General features: G+C 38.4%; 1 protein-coding gene across 1 annotated transcript; it reads right to left on the reverse strand.

Moving 5' to 3' along the window:
* Positions 1-5,787: 5,787 nt before the first annotated feature.
* Positions 5,788-20,661, reverse strand: LOC143881354 (squamosa promoter-binding-like protein 12). The gene is made up of 10 exons (XM_077384375.1): positions 19,440-20,661; positions 17,272-17,453; positions 12,231-12,844; positions 10,753-10,827; positions 10,526-10,633; positions 9,926-10,043; positions 9,650-9,791; positions 8,647-8,797; positions 7,901-8,536; positions 5,788-6,426 (listed from the first exon to the last, which is right to left on the reverse strand). Exons 1-10 carry the CDS (start codon positions 20,054-20,056, stop codon positions 5,968-5,970), a joined length of 3,102 nt encoding a protein of 1,033 aa, XP_077240490.1. The 5' UTR covers positions 20,057-20,661; the 3' UTR covers positions 5,788-5,967.
* Between the last annotated feature and the right edge of the window lie 276 nt (positions 20,662-20,937).

Here is a 20,937-nt window from a genome sequence, read left to right on the forward strand (position 1 = left end):
TGAGCACCCTCCCCTTAACAGCTAGCTTTTAAGTGTGAATTCTACCCAGGTCCTAACATAGAATAATAAAGGAAAATGATATATTCACCCCTTTTCTTCGCGGGGCCAGTCCCATGCAGTATAAAAACAGTAGTGATATTACTATACACGAGAGGGGTGACCTCGAGTAATAAAGGAAATGAAATATTCACCTCCCTTTCTTCGCAGGTCACCCCTATGTAGTGTAAGTCATAAATATATACTAGAAGGGGTGGCTCAGGGAAGAAAATGGGGTTGATGTATCACTTCGAATAAAAAATCAACCGATATTTTGAACCAGGATTTCTTTCATCTACTATATATCTTGAAAGCGCTTACATGGATCTGTGATGGATATCATCCCGCTGTTCTGGAAGTAGCATTGTTGGCAGCCGAGGCTTTTGTAGTATTCATTATATACCCAAGAAGCATGGAAAAGGGTGGTGTTGGGTTTGAAGCAAGGTCCCCCTGGCGCGATAGACTAGGTGCAACGAGACCCAAGAGACTTACATGCATAATTCATGTTCCTAAGCAAAACTTCAACGGCGCTGCAGATTTTGCTATGCACCATTTCCCGGCCCATTCAGCAGGTTCCTGTCAACCCAAGGGGAAAAGAAAAGAAAGTAGAGAAAATAATAAGCTTCTTTATATATACACCATGACACATGAACATGGTTATAAGTATCTGACTTTTTAAAAATATAGTGATTTTATCTTGGCGTTTTGGAGAAATTATATGATGCCCGACTGTGAGAATGTAAAGGGCGGTAAGAGACAAAACCTGCTGCCTTAGTTTTTGAACCGAGGAAAAGTTAAAAAAAGGGCTTTCAATCTTGGATTAGAAACCAAGGGAGAGATGGTGTTCTCTCTCTCTCTCTCCTTTATAATCTCACAGTTGGGCATCATATAAGTTCTCGGCATTTTGATAAAAAAACAAAATCCCAAAATATTTCTAAATTTTTTAAAAATATAACGATATTTCATTTTTATCATTTACTATGAAAAATATCGTGATAACATCACAATAATGTCAAAATATTCTTAATGTAAAGATTTTATATAATTTTATATAGTTTTTTTATCATTTTTAAATATATGAACCCCCAAAAATAAATAAAAAATTAACATATTTCTTTTTTCATTGAGAAGAGTGCTAGCATGATGCTTGATGAAGATGGCAGGACATGGATTGTGACGCCCTACATGAGGGCAGAGTTTTTGAACCACATGCAAGGTGCAGAAGGGTTATGTCATCTTCATGGCTCTGCCTTATCAAATCAAGGGTCCAGATCACACTATAGCCATGTGGGTGGACTCAAATTAGGCTTCTATGTATACTCAAACATTGCAATTGGGCCACATGCAAGGTGCAGAAGGGTTATGTCATCTTCATGGCTCTGCCTTATCGATCAAGGGTCCAGATCACACTATCGTCATGTGGGTGGACTTAAATTAGGCTTCTATGTATACTCAAACATTGCAATTGGGCCCATTCATCCATGGGCCAATTGTGGCCTGTTAAGTAGTCTAAACATTTTATTCATCATACGATCGTAGTCACCTGATTGGTGGCTTGGAAATGGACGGATGGGAAGATAACAAGTAATTGTCCACGTTGTGGCCCTTAATCGTATAGCCGGATCATCTCATCTTCTTAGAAGAGTCATGGGCCCCACAGGTTAAAGAATCCAGACTGCTCAATCATCACAAGGTATTTCATATTCAGCAGTCGAGATTGATCTCAAAAAACTTGTTGTAAAGCCCATAAAACAAGTCCAGCCCACTTTGCAAGTCCATGTTCCCAGATGACCCAAGTTAGAAAAAGCCTATAAGGCCCAGTTTGGTTCACACGATAGGTCTTTCCACCTAAAGAGGGCTTTACTAGGAAAGCCCTTTTCCTTTCCCTTCCTTTCCTTTAGAAAAGCTTTGTAATTGTTTAGTTCAACAAATTTGTGATGGAGGACTCTTTCTACCACTTTCTTACTATCGAAACAGGCCCAAAATGAATACCTTTGTGGGTAGAAGGGAGAAACATTACCTTCACGGAGTTTGTGACAACACTTGACTCTGCATGGCAAAAGAAAATTATTACAAGAGAATCAAGAGATTAGTGGAAATTGAAAAAACTTATCAGCCAAAATTTAATAGGCGTGCAACTCGGGTCGGATTGGATCAGGTTGAGGCCAACGCTAGCCTAACCCGAGATAGGATTCCCTCAACCCTAACCCTAACCCAACCCAACCCAAGCCTAGGGTCGAGGATGGTCAACTATAACCCAACCTACCTCTAAATCTCTCAACCCTAACCCAACCCTTCTAACCAAATCGGGTTGGGTTGAGTCAGGTTGTGTTCGGGTTAACCTAGGGCCAAACAGAAAAATAAAATAGAAAAAAACATAACCCTAAGAAATCACGTGATAATTAGAGGACGAAGGTCGGGTTCGGGTTGCCCAAGGCCTCAACCCTAACCCAACGCAAAATTAAATCGGGTTGGCTTTTCCCAATCCTATCCCAACCAAACCCAAACCAAAATCGGGTTGAGCCTGTGTATGCACACCTAAAATTTAAACGCAATTTTGAATTTAAAAATCAGTTTTTGACTCAAAATCACAATCCAAAACGACTGGGCCTTAAAATCAATTCTCCTCTTGTCAATTCATGTGGGCCTCATCTAGGAATGAATTTTGCCGCTGAGTCCCAAGATAATTAAGCTAAGGGGTCTAAGGGCATCTTTGCATATCTTCAAAATGGAGTCTCTTTGGGATCACCTTGTTGTTTGGTTTCTCTTGCAAACAGGACAATATACATGAAAAGACAAACAAAAGGAGGTAAAAAGAAATGCTTGGAAAGGGGTGGACATATCAATTTCCCATAATATTATTTTAAGTTGATCTTATTTGCAAATGGGACCCAAGGAAAATTTTAGGCCATTAAATAAGGAGACAAGTATAAAAGTGTTTTGACCAATATTTGTAGGGGATGATATAAGCGCTACCATATTTTGATAATGGCACTACACAATTTTCTGATTGGATCTTGATAGCATCTTGAACATAGTAACAGCCTTGAAAAGCTAATTACCAAAGTCATAAACATCTAATTTTAAAAAAATAAAATATCGGCGATAATATCCCAATAATATCACGATACTTTTATGATATTTTTATTTTTCCTTAAATTATACATTTTAAGTAATTTTATTTTTAAAATTTGCCCCGGTATAAACCCCCAAAAAATAAAAATAAAATGAGGAATGATATTCCCTCCCTTTGATGGATAAAATCCCGCCTTTAATGTTTTCTGTGAGAATGGTTCGCTACTTGAGGATAAATAAATTCACCCCCCATAATGTTTATCGTTACCTTTGAAATTAGCGTTAAAGGGACGGATTTATCGTAGGGGGGATGGGGATATCATTTCCCAATAAAATTAGGGAAGTGATATATCCATCCCATTTGATTACTTGGGACACTCAGCAGCAGCATATCAAAATATGGTAGTGCAGATATATCACTTCCCTAAAATTAATATATCCTGAGATTTTCCCTCAAGAAATTCCCAAGAACGATATTTGGGAATGAGGAAAAGGATTGTACGCTCGAGCGGACCAAGCTTATGGTACGCTCGAGTGCCCAATCACATGTGGGCCCACTTTGTTAGGATGATCCAAAGCATTCATTTGAAAGGCTCTTACATAGATGGGGTGTGTACCAAAAATTAGCTCCATAGGATCATCCTAACCCATCCATTTGTGGAAGGCAAAATGGACAGCCACAAATCTGCCCATTTTCGCCCTCCACTTTTGGAGGGGTTAGGATGATTCAATGGAGCTGATTTTTGGTACACACCCTATCTATGATAGGGCCTTGCAAATGAATGCTTTGGATCACACAAAAAATGTGGGACCCATGTGATTGGGGCACTCGAGCGTACCATAAGCGTACAATCCTTTTCCTCTTTGGGAATTAGGAAAAACTGTAAAACAAGGCGTGTAGTTCCATTATCAAAATATGGTAGTGCAGATATAAATCCCCGTATTTGTATATAGGGATTTGCTAGGGACCATGGCAAAAGGCATTTCGTGGCTGGGCTCTTGCATGTGAGAGCAGCCACCTCATATGACTCAAATGAATAAGACAAAATCTGAGCCTGTGTGGCTGCTCTCACATGCAACAGCCTAACAGCAAAATGCCTTCTACGATGGTCCCTAGCAAATCCCATGTATAAGTTTATCAGTCCCTTAGTGCGGATACCAGCGCCCTTTCTGTATATATAAGATCAGCAAAACAGACTATGTACATATAAGATTACATGCAGAGTACTTACTCGAGAATGCCTGAGAAAAGAGGAGAAAAGCAAAAGTAACAGCCATTGAGAGCTTCACCATAGCCATTTCTTAGGGTTGAAAAATAGCTGATTGAAGTTTGTACATTTTAAAGGGTTTAAATAGACAAGGGGAGCTGAACCCATATGAAATGGGAGATGAATTCTTCTCAGGATTTTCAGGTATACATGTTGAAAGTCTATCCAATGATAAAAATAATATTGCTGGGATTTTTAATATTACTGGGCAAGAGATTTTGTATTGATTGTCCTAGATTTGACAGGGATTTTGTTTCTATTTTGGTTTTTTTTTCCCATTTTTGTACAGTTCATGCACAACACATGTATCATGATTGGAGGCTGAGGGGCTGTTTGGTTTAGGGATAAGATGTATTGGAATAGCAGAGATTATGCGATAATGCATACACTGTTCTTTTGTTGCCCTCAGAATGGAATGGCAGAGATTATGAGATAATGCTCATCCTCTGTTTGTTTGCCCTCATTATGGAATAGCAGAGATCATGAGATCCTGCATATCCTCTGTTTTATGTCCTCATAGTAGAATAACAGAGATTGAGATCCTCCATATCCTTTGTTTGTTCGCTCTCGTAGTAGAATAGCTGAGATTATGAGATCCTCCATACCCTCTTTTTGCCCTCATAGTAGAATAGCATAGAATATGAGATCCACTTATCCTCTGTTTTTTTATACTCATAATAGAATAACAGAGATTATGAGATCCTGAATATCCCTATCAATGATTTTTTTTATCTTTAAACAACATAGTCAAGTAGATATTTTATCTTCAGTAGTGATTGTAGTTAGAACAGAACTATGGATGGTTTTTCTTAACTAACCAGCTTAAAATTTTCTGGGTCTTGAAGCTTAAATTCAAAATGTTAATATTTTGGTTTACTTATCAATGCCCAAGTTTTTCATCTTGTAATTGGGTCGGATTCTAGTCGACCCAATTCAGTTGGCCCGGCCCAATAGGAGTTTGTTGAATCGGATACGCGATCTTGTGGGGGCCACATTCATGGCCCAGGTTCCAAAAGCTGAACAGTTGACTATCCGAGGAGACATAATTCTTGGATAATTTTTATTCCTAGGATTGGTTACCCTGCTTCGATAATTCTGTCCTATAAAAACTCCCGAGATTGGCTTCTTTGCCTGTAGAGTATACCCAACAAATTACGGCTATACTCCACATGAATGGAAAATAGCAAGCCTATCCAAGGATAAAATAAACCTCGAATTGAACTCATCTATGTAACAGCAGTAAAGAATTCCATCCCAAGCCCAAGGAAGATGGTGGCCTACGAGATCAATGGTTCGGATCAGCGAATATTGCCCTAGCCATAATCATCTAAAAATGATATTATAATCCCTGCTTTGCACACATTTTTAACTCAATCAAAGGGCATTTTGGTCAATTGACAAAAATAAATAAAATGGAATTCCCTATAAATTAATGGTACAACAAGAAAACACAGTACTTGACTTTCAGTTCAAATTTATCCATCCATCCAAAACACAGTCCTACAGATAAACCTCAATCAATTTACAGCCTATAACTAATACAGTAGTATTTAACTAATTAATCATTGGTATCACGGCCTTAACGCCCTCAGATCGATCCATAATCCAACGATTCCCACCTGAATGGAGGAAACACACACAGAACATCTGGTGGGCCCTTTAAGAGTATTCCCACGCATACACAGACCGCAGCAATGGCCACCATAGAGAGCATCACAGGCCGGTATAACAGTGATGGTTTGGTATTGGTGTAAACTAACTGGGTATTGGTGTAAACTAACTGCTGACTGCATCTCTTGCAATATGGCTGAATTTGTCCTAATTCAGTCTTCTGAATCTGAAAGCCAGGAAGCTTACCGAAGTTTGAAGAGTCGGCTTTCTTCTGGGTGTTTCCAGGGATATTGATGATCACATGATTGGCTTCGGATTTCTTGTTGGTTTTCCTCCGGACCAGATGAACATAGGAATAGTTGCCTCTCAGACGTGCGTAGTCTCGAGGGGCAAGACCGGTGTTGTCACGAGCGTTGTTCCACGCTCCGATTCCAACCTGAATTAGAGAGACCCATATCAAAATCTTGAAAAAGAAAGCAGGAAGGATGTTAATTTTCAAAAGGAAATTATCCGAGTGACCCTAACATTCATCCATTCTAGCGAGAAATGTCTACCCCCAGTGTTTCAAAACGTGGATAAGAGTCAAAATGCAGCCAAAACAAATCCTAGTCGACTTGGGACGACGCGGTCGAGTACTCGGTTGAATTAACATGGTCAAAACTCGAGAAAGTCAAAAGCGTTTTGATTGACTTAATAACACAGCCAAGATAAAAGGAAGTCAACTAGGGGGAGTTTTGAAACTATGGTCAACCCAGATGATGCAACCGTGCAAGGGAGTCTACAGAGAACCAGAAGGTAGTAAAGCAGCGAATGTACTAGTTCAACAAAAGATCTGCTCAAGGTATTTTCAGAAATATATTGGAGGCATTCTTTCGGAGGTAGAAGAGGTGAGGTCATCTTCACCTACGTGTGTCTCATCTTTATATCACTGACTCGGATGAGGCCGACGTGCAGACACTAGTTATGGGTTTTGTATATTCCAAGAGGGGTGCGAAGGAGATTCAAATTTAACATAATTAAGTGGGCATTGTGGAAATCCCATGGGCTGTGGAAATTGAGTTCAATGTTAGGATAATGGTTATGGGGTTTTCAATTATTACAAAAGGATATGGGAAGACAGCTGCTGGTGGAAAGAGATTAAAAAAACATGATTAAGTAGGCGTTGTGTAATTCTAACGGGCTGCGAAGATGGGCTAACATCGTCACTGATATTGTTGACAGCATAGGAGGGAGGGGGATTGTCATTTCTTAAAGTTAGTAACGATGGAGCTAGTAGAGATTATTTCTAAACAGGAAACATCTGCCCCTTCTGTAATTTTGGAATTATTTTTATCCTTAGTAAATTTTGTTGCTTTTATAAAAGATATCGGATATGTTCTCGCGTGAGGGTGCGTACTCCTTTCATACCATGAATGTTTTCCTGATGATATCCCATTGTTTTTTAATTGTCTTACATTTAATCATCTAAACCCATCCCAAATTGCAAACATGAAGTGCCTTTAGAAATAGACAAAAAGGAATTTTTAGGAAACAATAAAGATGCAATTACCACCTGCACATGCAACAATACTTTTGCAATTCTTACAAAAATTTGCAGGAATTTTTTTTTTCCTCTTGAGCAAAATGGGTCAAAACGAGGAAATTGATGATTATCTTTTTTTTTTTCTGAACCAAGAAATTGATTATCTAAAGAGAGTACTTAGCAGTGAAGCCGTGTACAGGCATGTACATCCATAATACATACATGTAAGTATGTACATACATAACACATACATATGCCATATCCATGTCTACATAGTATGCATGCATGCAGACAGGCATGTGTATATAAACATGGAGTTCAAAAAAAATGAGGCATATTTTACTATCATGCTGGTAAGAGGTAATGTCCATAACAAGGAAGCACATACCTGTCCGGGGTCATCAGTTAATGCATCCAGCACCTTCTCAGCATCATCTCTACTCGCAGCAACATGAAGAGGTGTCACACCACCCGGGCCCGCCATGTCAGGTCTAAAGAAGAAGTTATTAGCCCCTTTGCTTATCTGTTGGTTGCCTTGGGGTCCCGTTTTATCTAGAGGTCTATCGGGAATATATTCCAACAAAAGTTCCACCATCGCCCTACAGTTTCTCCGGACAGCCCTATGGAGCAGCCCCATTTCCGACAATGCTAGCTCAACAAAATCCCCCCCTGCATCAATAGATCCTTCAAATAGAATGTCAAGTAGTTTCTTCACTACAGCACACCAATCGTGATCCATGGAGAACTCCATAACCCACTTGAACCGTGTAAAACAGAAGCGATCTGAGGGGGAATCAATATGATCCAATCTAGACCTCAACTGACTCCTCCGAAGAAGCCAGCCCATTTCATGTAAAAACTCCAATGCTTGGTCCCTAGAATTCCTTATGCCAGTCCTATTTTCTAAATCAACATTAGAGTCAGTCATCTCGATTGCATGCTCTAGCATACGTATTTCTGAACAGACATCTTGTTCTGCAACTATGAATGGAAAGAATACGCTGCCGAGGCAATGGTCTTCAACCTGGAAACCATATCCACATCCAGAATCTTTAGGTTACTCATAGCCATAAAAGCTGAAATAATAAAAAAAAGGGGGCATATTTAAAAAAAAAAAAAAACGAAATGCAACACCTCAACAAATCCTCGTCCGGTTACGTTTGGGAGGGAGCAAGAGAAGGTGAGGCACTGGAGCTCCTCATGCTCCTTGGAGGTGTCCATACCCTCTACCGGGACATGGGAGGTTTCTTGGAATAAATACATCCCTTCAAATGCACAAAGTAACCTGCAAAACAAATCAGAGGCTTAACTTTGGGTGTTAGCAGAAAAATCGATGCATTCCAATCCATGCATAGAAAATAACCCGAGCTTCAGTGGGGAGTCCACTAAAACAATGAGATTCTTCAATAGGGCGAATCTCCAAGCCGTACACCCAACTCCTCCAACTCCAAAGGGGACAAACCCTTTCCGCACGAAGCCTTTCCGAAGGGTCACACCCTCTTACAATGATTCACCTTTGTTAACAAGCCGAATCGAAGACCCTCGGATACAAATGAAGAAATAAAAAGAAAGAACTCTCAATGCCTCTTGATAGGCAGATTACAAACTTTTATAGCTCACAAACACTCCAAGGAAGAATAAACACAAATTTCATTCTCAGGAATTTCTGGCAAAGGAAAATCTCGGGATATATTATTTTTTTATTTTTTCAGGTTATATCGGAAAAAAAACGATAAAAATAAAATTATTTAAAAATATATAAAAGTATTTGTGTGTGTGGGTAATAAACATAGGGCAGTGATAAATCGACCCCTGTCTCTCTCTCTCTCTCTCTCTCTCTCTCTCTCTCTCTCTCTCTCTCTCTCTCTCAGCACTGCCCTATATGGGAGTCGATTTAAGATATATGGGGGTCGATTTATCACTGCCCTAAAAATATTGTGACATTATAGCAGTAAATGAAAATATTGCTATATATTTTAAATTCTCGGGATTATACCGGGATTTTGTCGTTTTATTAAAATGTCACGATAAAAATGCTATATTTTGAAAATCTCGGAGATATTTGTGACATAGAGTGAAAGGAGAGCAAAAGAGAGATGAGATAAGCAAGTTCAAACAGGGATGAGATGATGGATACCTCGTGGTGGATCGAGAAAGATTAAATCCTCTGACTACAAAGTTAGCTGTCTCAGAAATAGAAACAGCAATAGGTGTGACACTTGAAATTCTACAATGATTTTGACTGTTGAGAAGCAAGCATGTGTCTAGCACCACCTGACCTGCAATGGCAAAGAGACAAGGGACATGATATACAGTGTATCCTTCTAAATAATCCATAAAGTGTGTACTTAGGTGATTCAAAATCTGCAATCTAAAGACAAGCAAAAGAGTACATCAAAAAAATTGAACTGACCATTGTGGATAAATGCTATCTGATTCTGTAACCTAGCATATACCCATCCTGTTTGCCAGAAAGCATCGCCGGATACATCCAAAAGCCTATTCAGACTGGAACTTAAATTGCAGCAAAGCTGTACACAAAGTGCGGAATTTCAAACATAAGTACTGTACTCTGTGATTTAGTCGACACTATGAATTTAATGGTGACACAAGTGGCCGACGTGAGACGCGTGTCAACACGTCTTGACACTCCTTTGGACACTTTTAAATGTACTGCTAGGAGTGTTAATGTGGGTGTGTGGACACATTTTTGTGTAGTAATCCATAATTTTATGTGTATGTACGTGTCACTATTTTTAGATTCCTAGTTATTGCCATGTCAGACAACTCGTATCCATGTCGAAACTCGACACACAAATCCATATCGACAAATCATGATTATATATACTTTATATTTTAGCCGTGTCCCCGTTTCTATATTTTGGGGGTTTGCCGTGTCCGAGACTCTGTTTCAATGTCGACACGTGACACTCGTGTCCGTGTCCACAAATCATACTGTACTTCAAAAAAGGATAAAGATTTTCCACAATCATAACACCATTTAGAAGCATACCTCCTCCCATTTGGATTCCGCAAGACGAAGATAAATTGTTAGAATGATGCAACCAGGTCTAATGTAGCTTTCAATGTCAGTAGGACTGTGAGATAACCAGTCAAGGATCTGAAATTACAAATATTGTAAAAGATTAATCAGACCATTGTAAGAAAAAGAGCTAGAATTTGTAAGACGAAAATCATTCTCAGTGATACTCAGAACTAGTTATAAGGTTTTTGTGATACCTGTGCTCGCAAAACAAGAGGAAAATCATTTGGATCTTTCCCGAAGAGCTTGAAAACAATCCGGTCGGTGCGAATCTGGAGTCATCAGAAAATGGGGGTCAGAAGAAGTGAAAAAACATACTATACATGTGTATCCATAAGAAATATTCAAAACTGAAATCGATACTAAAAAGTGCTTTAAAAGGATGAATAATTTGCATGCAGGGAAATCAGGAATTAAAAGAAGCTTAGACCTAGAAATTCATTGTAAATCTGCATTATCAAGCTCAGATGAAAAGTGCTGGATAGTGTTCTTGTAGTAAAAGTTACATTAGACAGTGTACATAAAAGCATAGTCATCCGTTAATACAAAGCTTGGATCAAGTAAGACCTAGCTTGACCATCCGTTAATACAAAGCTTGAAAACGACCGAAATGTTGCCGTTTCCATCCCCACCAAAATTGAAACCCAAAAATCGTGACTGCATTATTGTATATTCTATTAGTACGTGATACATACTTATACTTATATGAATTGCACGTGAAATGTGATGTATGTATTATGTATAAATATTTATATGAATTACATGCGAAATGTCGTACTGAATAAATGTGATATGTATTGAATTAATGATTATGGTTTATATGAATTAGATGTGATATGTAATGAAGAGAAATTATATGGTGTAAGGCCTTACAACTATACGGTGGAGGTACTGCCCCTGATATTTGATCCAACAGGCTGCTGTTGGATCAAATATCAAGGGTGGCACCTCTACCGTACCAAGGCTTACCTCTACCCTAAGGCATTAGCCTTACACCATATAATTTCTCATGTAATGAATTATCACTCGGTGTTTGATGTTATTAAAACATCATGAATGGCTGCCTTGCTTATGTAATAGTTTTTTAAGTTTCATATTAAAATTCTGTCATTTGCATATTATTCCATACGTTTCCATGATTGTACATGATTTCCACTGAAATTTCTAATGGAAACTGAAACGTTTCCTTGAAATCTTGAGTTTGACCAAGTCAACCTCGAAATGTATAATTATCCCACCGGTTTTCCTACTTAATTCAAGCCTTGACATCTATAAAGTAATATTAATTTGTACAATTCGTAGGTTCTTAGTCTCTATCCTATGATCCAAGAATTGATCAGCATAGAACAAGAGAGAAGTTTTGCATTGTGTTACAAGCAATAGCCTACAGACAAAACAACAAAATAATTTATTTAAACATACATAGCCCTTTATCTGACGATGATGCATATGTTCTCAACAAATTTATGACATCATATGTAAAAGACTAATGCATGAAAAAACACCAATAAGATTACTTTTCCAAAACGAAAATCGGAACTTAAGAAATTTCAAAACAAAATGCTCTGCCCTATTGTTTTAGAATACTAGAATGGTATTAAATGGTAAACAAGAGCATTCCATATTTTTTCTGTTTAAAGGGCCAATAGATATCTAAAATGCAACAAAATTATACCTGAGCGTCTCCATTCGAACTAGACGGTGATTGGGCCGATGTTGAATCAGAATTACCACTTGTCTGAGGCGGACTTGACTGGTGAGAATCCAGCTGAACACATGAAGGGTAATCAAGACCACCTGTAGCCAAATTTGCAGGGTTATGTGATCTCACAGATCCGTCCACGCAGTCTTGTGAGTCATAATAGATATTGTTCAAATCAATATTATTTAACTTGACCCTCTCCACATTAGACTCTTGTGGTAGCTTTTTAGCTAGAGAATTGCCAGTAACGATTCCTTTGTGTGGGATTGCCACCGAGGCTACAGTGACAGATGCTGATTGATATATGGGCTTGACAGGAGGGTCCTGAGGGCGGGTCCCACGGTCTAAATTAGAGGTTGGGCAGAATGGCCTGGACTCTTGAACGGTAACATTAGTAACACCATTTGAAACCAACGATGGGATTAATTCTGATGATGTTCCAACAGAAGCACTAATTTTTCGCAAATCCTGAGATCCCTGTAGAAGTCCAGAGAGGTTCCTTCCATCAAATGTACTGGCAATGCTGGCAAGGTTCCTTAAAAGATGAGACAAAAGATCCTGATCTTTTGGCTGGTCTGACTGATTTGCTGCATTTAAAAGAAGACCAAATTAAATAAGCTAACTTAGTACATAAATAGAGAAAGAAATAACAAGTTCTTGGTAACAAATAGCGCAGATAACATTATCACATGGCCAAGGAACTACTTCAAGAATTTCTTGAGAAATTAGCAACATAATTTATTCATCGGTCCAATAAGTCCCCCCAAGCTATGAAAGTGGGATAAAAAAACAAAGAAAATCAAACAGAAAAGAGAATGTCACTCAGATTCCACATTAACCATCATCACTACATCCATTAAAATCGACAATTCACATTAAGCATGAACTCAACTCAACTCAACTAAACCTTTGTCCCAAACTAGTTGGGGTAGGCTAATGAATCCTTTGGAAAATTTTCATGAAGAAGGTGAAAGAATCTACCCGGCTCAAATTAACTAAGTCTAATCCTGACACAAGTTGGGTTCGTCTACATAGATCATTTTCTTCCATTCTCTCCTATCCAAGGTCATATTCTCTGTTATGTTCCTAGCAGTGTTGCATGGATTCAGATTCGCCTCGGCAAACCCCCAAAAGTAGGATTCGGATTCGGTAATTTTTAAATAAAATAAATTTTTCAAAATTTAAAATTTGAATATATATATATATATATATATATATAGCAGAAGAGAAAAGGAGAGAATTATTTGAATTTCTCCCAAAATTCTATGAGAATTATGCATCACTTTTTTTGACTTTTTTTAACAAAGGCACCCATTCAACCCACATATTTTCAATCCTACCCCCTCCTTTATGCTTTTTAACAAAGGCATCCATTAAAGCCACATAATTTCAATCCTACCCCCCTCCTTTATGCTTTTTTAATTATGGAGACCTCTATAGATTGGAGGGCTAGGATCAGCCTATGGAAATGATTTTACGGGCACAACCTATTGATGTTGTGTTCCATCACATGGACAGTTTGGATCAACCTATGATGTGCTCCGTACAGTTCTTTGTCGGCCCGTGCATCGCACGGGGTTTTTTACGTGTGTGTGTGTGTGTGTGTGTGTTTTGAGGGGAGTTTTGTATTGGAGGAAGGGGGTTGATGTTCGAGGGTCGAGGCGCTAGGGTTTTTATTAAAAGAGTACGGGTTGTGCTTTCATATAAAAAAAGTTAAGAAAATATGTTTAAAGGGAAAATATACAGGATTCGCATTTCAAAAGAGACAACGATGAATCGGATTCGCCCGGAAAAAAAAAAGGATTCGTGCGGGACACGGCTACGACAAGAATCCGGGTGTGTCCCACGTGAATCCATGTCCGATTCAGATGCGGAGACGTGTCGACACGGATTCGGCAGAGGGGGGCAAAGAACCCATGCAACATTGGTTCCTAGCCATCAAAGTCTTTCCTCACTGTTTCTACCCAAGTTGTTTTCGATCTACCCCTTCCTCTTTTTACCCCATCAACTTGGCACGAGTCACTTCTTCTCACTGGAGCATCCAAAGACCTACGTTGGATATGCCCAAACCATCTTAAGTGGTGCTCTCTCATCTTCTCCTCAATTGGTGCCACCCCCACCTTTTTACTGATGTCTTCATTTTTAATTCTACCTAACCTTGTGTGGCCGCACATACATCTAAGCATTCGCATCTCCTCTAAACTCATCTTCTGCATATGCTGCTTCTTGGTGGCCTAACATTCTGAGCCGTACAGCATGGCTGGCCTCACAGCTGTTTTATAAAACTTTCCTTCAACTTGGTAGGTATTTTACGGTCGGACAAAACTCTTGAAGCCTGCTTCCACTTCAACCAACCAGCTCTTATTCTGTGGTTAACATCCTCTTCAATCTCTCCTTATGTAGGATTGAAGCAAGATAACTAAAGATATCCCTCTTAAGTACCTCCTCTCCAGTCATATTTACTACATCCTCACCCCGCCTCCTTACATTACTAAAGTTGCACTCCATATACTTTGTCTTAGTCCTACTCAGTCTAAAACCTTTGGATTCCAAACTAGTTCTCTATAACTCCAACTTAGCATTAACTCCTGCTTTGGTTTTGTCAATTAATACTATGCCATCTGCAAATAACATACACCACGGCACCTCATCGTGGATACCCTCCGTAAGTTCATCCATAACTAGCGTAAAAGATAAGGGCTTAGAGCTGACCCTCGGTGCAATCCCATTATAATTGGAAACTCACTAGACGTGTCATCCGTAGTTCTGACTTCTGACACTAGCACTAGTTACTGCTCCATCATACATTAAACATGCTTGCCAAAAAAAAATAATTTAAAAGCAGATGAGACACATAATTCATCAAATGAAATCCTTTTTTTTTTTGCTCCTTGGGTGACCACTTTCTAGAAACCAGGATGATATCATCTCATGACGTTTTGTGCTTATTAATTTGTCATAATATCATGTAAGCACATCTTTCTCCTCCGCGTTGGACAAAGATAAGGGCATGACACAAATTCGACTTATGAAAATTGTTTAGAAAATCCCTAGAAGCTAAAATTGGTTACACCACATTAAAATACCTACAAACAGCAAAAAGTAGGAATAATCCAGTAAGTTGATAGGAACCTGCAAGTAGGGAAGAAGAGAAGAAAAAACGGTTCTATTTTGGAGAACCAGTCCACGTACAAAAGCACGAAAATAGTTGCTGAAATCTTCTTCTTTTCATTAAAGATAAGACCACATATAAAAGGCTACAATGATCTCCACTTCCATCACAACTAGGACTCTACAACCAATCAGAATAAAGAATATACAAAAGCGCACTAAAATATGAAAGATAACTTAAAATTAACAAACCAATGTCAAAGTTGGTTATTGAAATCCCAAAAATTCGGGGATTCAACATTCCCTTCCCCTTGAAAGTCTTCAAACTCCATAGGGCCAGATCTAACACACAAAGCTAGTTTAAACTCACTCCACTCCATCTTCTTATGAGTCTTCTCATACCATTGGATGGATTCTCCTTCCATGTGGAATCAAGATGGGGGGATCTTCATTTCTTCATTAGTTTGATGGAATCGGAAAAACTGCTCAGCTCGACAAGCCCATCCCATCGGTTCTTCTGATCCATCGTAGTTAGGAAAATCCATGCGAGTGAACCTCGTTTGGACAGATCAACCCGAAGAGCCATATGTAGAAACTCCATTGCCATCCGGACATGAATGTAGAAAAGCCGCCTTGCTGCCCAAAGTTTCATCTTCCACAGCTTTCTTACTATGGGTTTCCATCACCTTACCATTTCCACCAAGTCCCTCACAGATGCTTCTGATTTTTCTACTCTTTCTTCAATCTTTGGTTTGGTCTGGGTCTTTTTTGTCATGCCAAGATCGAACTTGGCTCTGATACCAAATGATAGGAACCTGCAAGTAGGGAAGAAGAGAAGAAAAAATGGTTCTGTTTTGGAGAACCAGTCCAGTACAAAAGCACCAAAATAGTTGCTGAAATCTTCTCTTTTCATTAAAGATAAGACCATATATAAAAGGCTACAATGATCTGCACTTCCAACACATCTAGAACTCTACAACCAATCAGAATAAAGAATAAACAAAAGCACACTAAAAGATAAATATGAAAGATAACTTAAACCTAACAAGCCAACGTCAAAGTTGGTTATTGAAATCCCTAAAATTCGGGGATTCAAAATAAGTCCCAACCACGATCGAGATATTTAACTTCTGATGGAAAATTTTCTCACAACAGAGACATGATCTCTACATTCACCGGCTCTTCTTATCTAAATGCCGTCCAAAACTCTAAAGAAGGAAGTCTACGACCTCTTTGTAGCTTTTTTCAATAGTTCTGTTCACTTTTAATTGATTGAAACAGAAGTTTATAAGGAACAAGGGCACCCCTAAATTTGGATGGATAGATGAATAAAAGGGTAACTCATTAATAGAAACATTTTGATTGTCAGAACTCAGAAGTGAGGTGAGACTAAAACACTGAAGATTGAACAAGATATTTTGAACAGAATCTTACACATAATTTGTAAATTCATCATTTTAATGGATACCCATTACACCGGATTGATGCATCAGTTGCTACAGCGAAGTCTAAGAGAGAATAAGCACAACTCATAACTTTTATGAATCCATAATTTCATAGACACCATAAATATGGTATTTTGGACAAGGGAATAAATTATGAACCGGCCTAACATGCCTTTCACGAGACTTTTCTAGAAAAATGCATGTGCAGTTAAGCAGATCATCTTGAAATGGAAGATAATATTATTGTAAATGGAAAAAATCCGTGTAAAAAATATGTGAGAAGTACTTAAGGAAATGACAAAGAAGGATTTCTCCATGAAGCTTGAAAACCAAAAAAGATGATGATGTAAGAGCTCCAAAGCATAACAGAATGAAGAATGGGCAAATCCCGCAGAAAATCTTGTATAAGAGAAGTGAGAATAAAAGGGTAATGTAAGTGGTGAGGATAAGGAAATCACATTGCAAATTGGATAGAATTCTTAGCAGACTTATCAATAGGTAGCTGCTAGCATGATCATCATTCAAAGAACTCCCACCACCAACGGCATCGGGATGTGTTTTCCTCCTCCGTCTGTTATGGCCTGCTAAACGTCTACGACAACTTCTCTTCCCTTCATCAAATTCTTGAAGAAGATGAAACCTATTCATAGATAAAATAAAAAATCAGTGTTAGACGAACAAGAAACATCTTGAATAAAACACCTGCAAGGAAAAATGAAATAATGATACATGAAAGACACTTGGTAACAAAAAAAAGGTATAAACCATCAAATCTGCAAATATCACAATCTTTTAAATAAACATCAATTCCCCTAGAAAAACTTGAGAAGCAACAACGTAGTGACTCTGACAGTGGTGAGCCAAGAGTGTGTAGCTCCTATAATTACAAGTCTCAATGGTGCACAAGTCATCAATATAAAAAACCATTGCAATAGGAGGAATTCAAAGAAGCAAAAGCAGCGAAAGGCTCCCAACCATGGTTTTAAATATCCACTGAAACCGACATGAAAGGACCAAAATGTTTCCGTTTCTATCCCAACCGAAACACGCAGTGAAACCAATCTGTAAGTGTATTTGTGGTATACTATATCAGTATGTGTTACATAATTATATTTATATGAATTGAATGTGAAATGTGGTCTATGTCTTATGCATAAATATTTATATTTTTTTGTATAAATATTTATAAAACATGTGAAATGTGGTATGTATTGAATATCAGACATGCACGACATTAAAAATGACAAAATTACGTGCAAATCCAAGAAGAATGTTAGACTGTGTTTGTCAGCCAAGAATTTTTTTCCATAAAATATTAGTTTATCCAGTGATGGAGAAAGGGCAAGGAGTATGGGAGAGGGAGAAAATTGAGAGGGAATACATGAGTTGTAGGAGTCACTAGCCACCATAAACTATCATAAACAGGCAACTTTCATATGATCGAACTGCAAAAAATTAAAGTTCGTCTAGTGTGTGAAAGAAGTAAAGAACTAGACCGTGATACATTAGAAATGGAGACATTCATCAAGGGCTGTCAGCACATAAATTATAATGCTTGGAGTACATATGAGCATGACTAGGATATAGTCAAACATATGAGTTAACATTGAGTCACTACTAACTCAAATCAAAATGTGCAGCTTAGTTGTCAATTCCACTCTGTTCTGGACAGAATTTCCAGACCATTTCGGCAAGGAAACCAGAACTGAAAAAGTACCTGAACATACCAACATTTGATCAATTCTGGATTATCCCAGACTGTTGTAGTCATCCTGGTCATGCCCCTCATTCCAGTTTGTTCTGGTCAGTGCTTTTTTGTATTTTTTATAATTCTTTACCATTTTTCACAGAAAAGTTAGATTCCATTATGGGTCTATTGAGTTGAGAAACCATATCTGATCAAATTTGGGGGTTTAATAATAACAAAAATGTTTCTTTACATGGATTATATAAATAGTACCAACATTATAATGGATTTTAGACAGATGTTAACTAGATATTAATAAATGGTATGTCTAAAAAAAATATGCAATTAAGTATTACTTTAGTTTTTGCTATTGGTCTTCCCATTTTTTATTTTGTTCCAATTTTAAATTTTAAACTTTGTTGCTTCTTTTTCAAAATGGAACACCAGAAGTGGCGGAACACCGAAACATTCCATTACATAAGAAAATGTGAACACCCACCTAAACAGAATTGGGAACTAAGGTGCAAAATAATTTGCATGTGCTTAAGCTACATAATAGATTTGGAAGTTTCATCTTGGGTGGAAGAAACATTGACATATCAAAGTTGCATTTTCATGTGGAAAAAACGTTTGGCATATCAAAGTTGCATTGTCAAAACCACCATATGCTACAAAGTCTAACCTGGATTACATACACAAAATAAACGCATTGCACCGTTACATCACCACGTGAATTTGAGGGCAATAAAACCACTAGAGCAAGCCAGGGCTTCACCCGTCATGCTTAACATAAATTACAATCATAAATATATTGTGAAATAAGTAGAAATAATGGAAGTGTCTGCTTTGAGTCAGGGAAACACTGATTAAACAAGCTAACAAACAAGGCAGATTGCAACCTAATACAAACATTTCCCAAAAAAAAAACATACTACTAACCTACTGCACTGCTGACAGAACCGCTGCATAACATTGCCAACAAGTGCATTACTGGCCTTGGCATGCATCTCACAGACCTTATGTCTTCTATGGTAATCCTTCGCATAGCTCAAATCCGCCCCACAATCTTCCACTTGACAAACCAAACGACTTGAGTTTGCCCCTTGCAACTTGGTCTTCTTCCCGTTCTTCCTTTCCCAGTTCATAAAATCAGTTTCCGTAGTCGGGTAAATATTCCCTCCAAGCTTCAAAGTAAGCGATCCAAACTCATCATTCGACTCTTCCTCTTCAACATTAACAACCCTCCGCCGTTTCTCCAATTCCCCTTTTCCTTTCACGTTTTCCACATTAATCTCATCCGAGCACGATGACGAACTGTTCGAGAAACCCCCCACTCCCCTCGACTCGATTGGAAAAAACTGCTTGCTCTTGCAATTTGAAGGGATGGTATTCAAAGGGCGGGCGACGAAACGATCCCCATCCCACTTCCAATCATTCAAATCCCATTCTAGGCTCTTCTTCCCAATACCCATCAAGTCCTTCTCTTTCAACATGAAATCAGGCCCACCCAACCCAAAAAAATGGTGATGATTCTCCTCTCCAATTTTAGCCTCCATTAGCCAAACCCAACAAATCACAAATACCCAATATCCAAACCCAACAAACCCAGAATCAAAATCTCAATTCCCCTAACCTCAAACCCTAAAAACCCCAACAAACCCAGAATCAAAATCCCAATTCCCCTAACTCCAAACCCTAAAAACATAACAAACCCATAATGAAAATCCCAGTCTCCTAACCCACCAAGCAATTCCACCCTCTAATTAGGAGAAAAAATAACATATGGGTCCCTAATCTGCCTCACTACACCCCCAGAAATCCAGAAACAGTACACCCACACACCCATGGATCCAAACAAGAGTGACCCACATAACCAAAAACCCTAAATCCTACAGAAAAACCCTAGATTCCCAGATTCTATAAATCAATTTTCCACTCCCTAGCCTCTCAGTTTCAGAAAATGAAGCCACACAAAGGTCCAATTTTATTTTTTTTTAAAATACACAATAAACAAAGAGAGAAGAAACTTCCCTAAAGATGGAAAGATTCGATCAAAGAGAATTTTGTTTCGTTTGATCTCCGGCAAAGGCGTCGGTGACAGAGGAGATACAGAGATTGGGATTTTTTTTTCAGGAAAAAAAGGCAATCAGTGCGTGTTATAAATGAAGTTTTGCGTGAAGGACACTTCTTATTTATCATTTGTCTGAAAGGGAATCCCAAACCTCTGTCTCTCTCCCATGCAGTAAAAATGCTCCTTTTGACTGTTTTTCTTAGTTCTAAACACAGTCAACTAGATTAGTTTAGTAGCTATTAATGGGCCTTATGGGTTTTTGAAGTTTGGCCCATTATAAGGTGTTGGGTGTTATTTATGGGCCTGATGGGCTTTTGACGCTTGGCCCATTTTAAGATGTTTGGAGTTTGCTATGGGCCTGATGGA

This window comes from Tasmannia lanceolata, unplaced genomic scaffold (assembly GCF_043159265.1).
Source record: "Tasmannia lanceolata isolate RefF3 unplaced genomic scaffold, GAP_Taslan_0.1 ptg000007l, whole genome shotgun sequence".
NCBI lineage: Eukaryota > Viridiplantae > Streptophyta > Magnoliopsida > Canellales > Winteraceae > Tasmannia > Tasmannia lanceolata.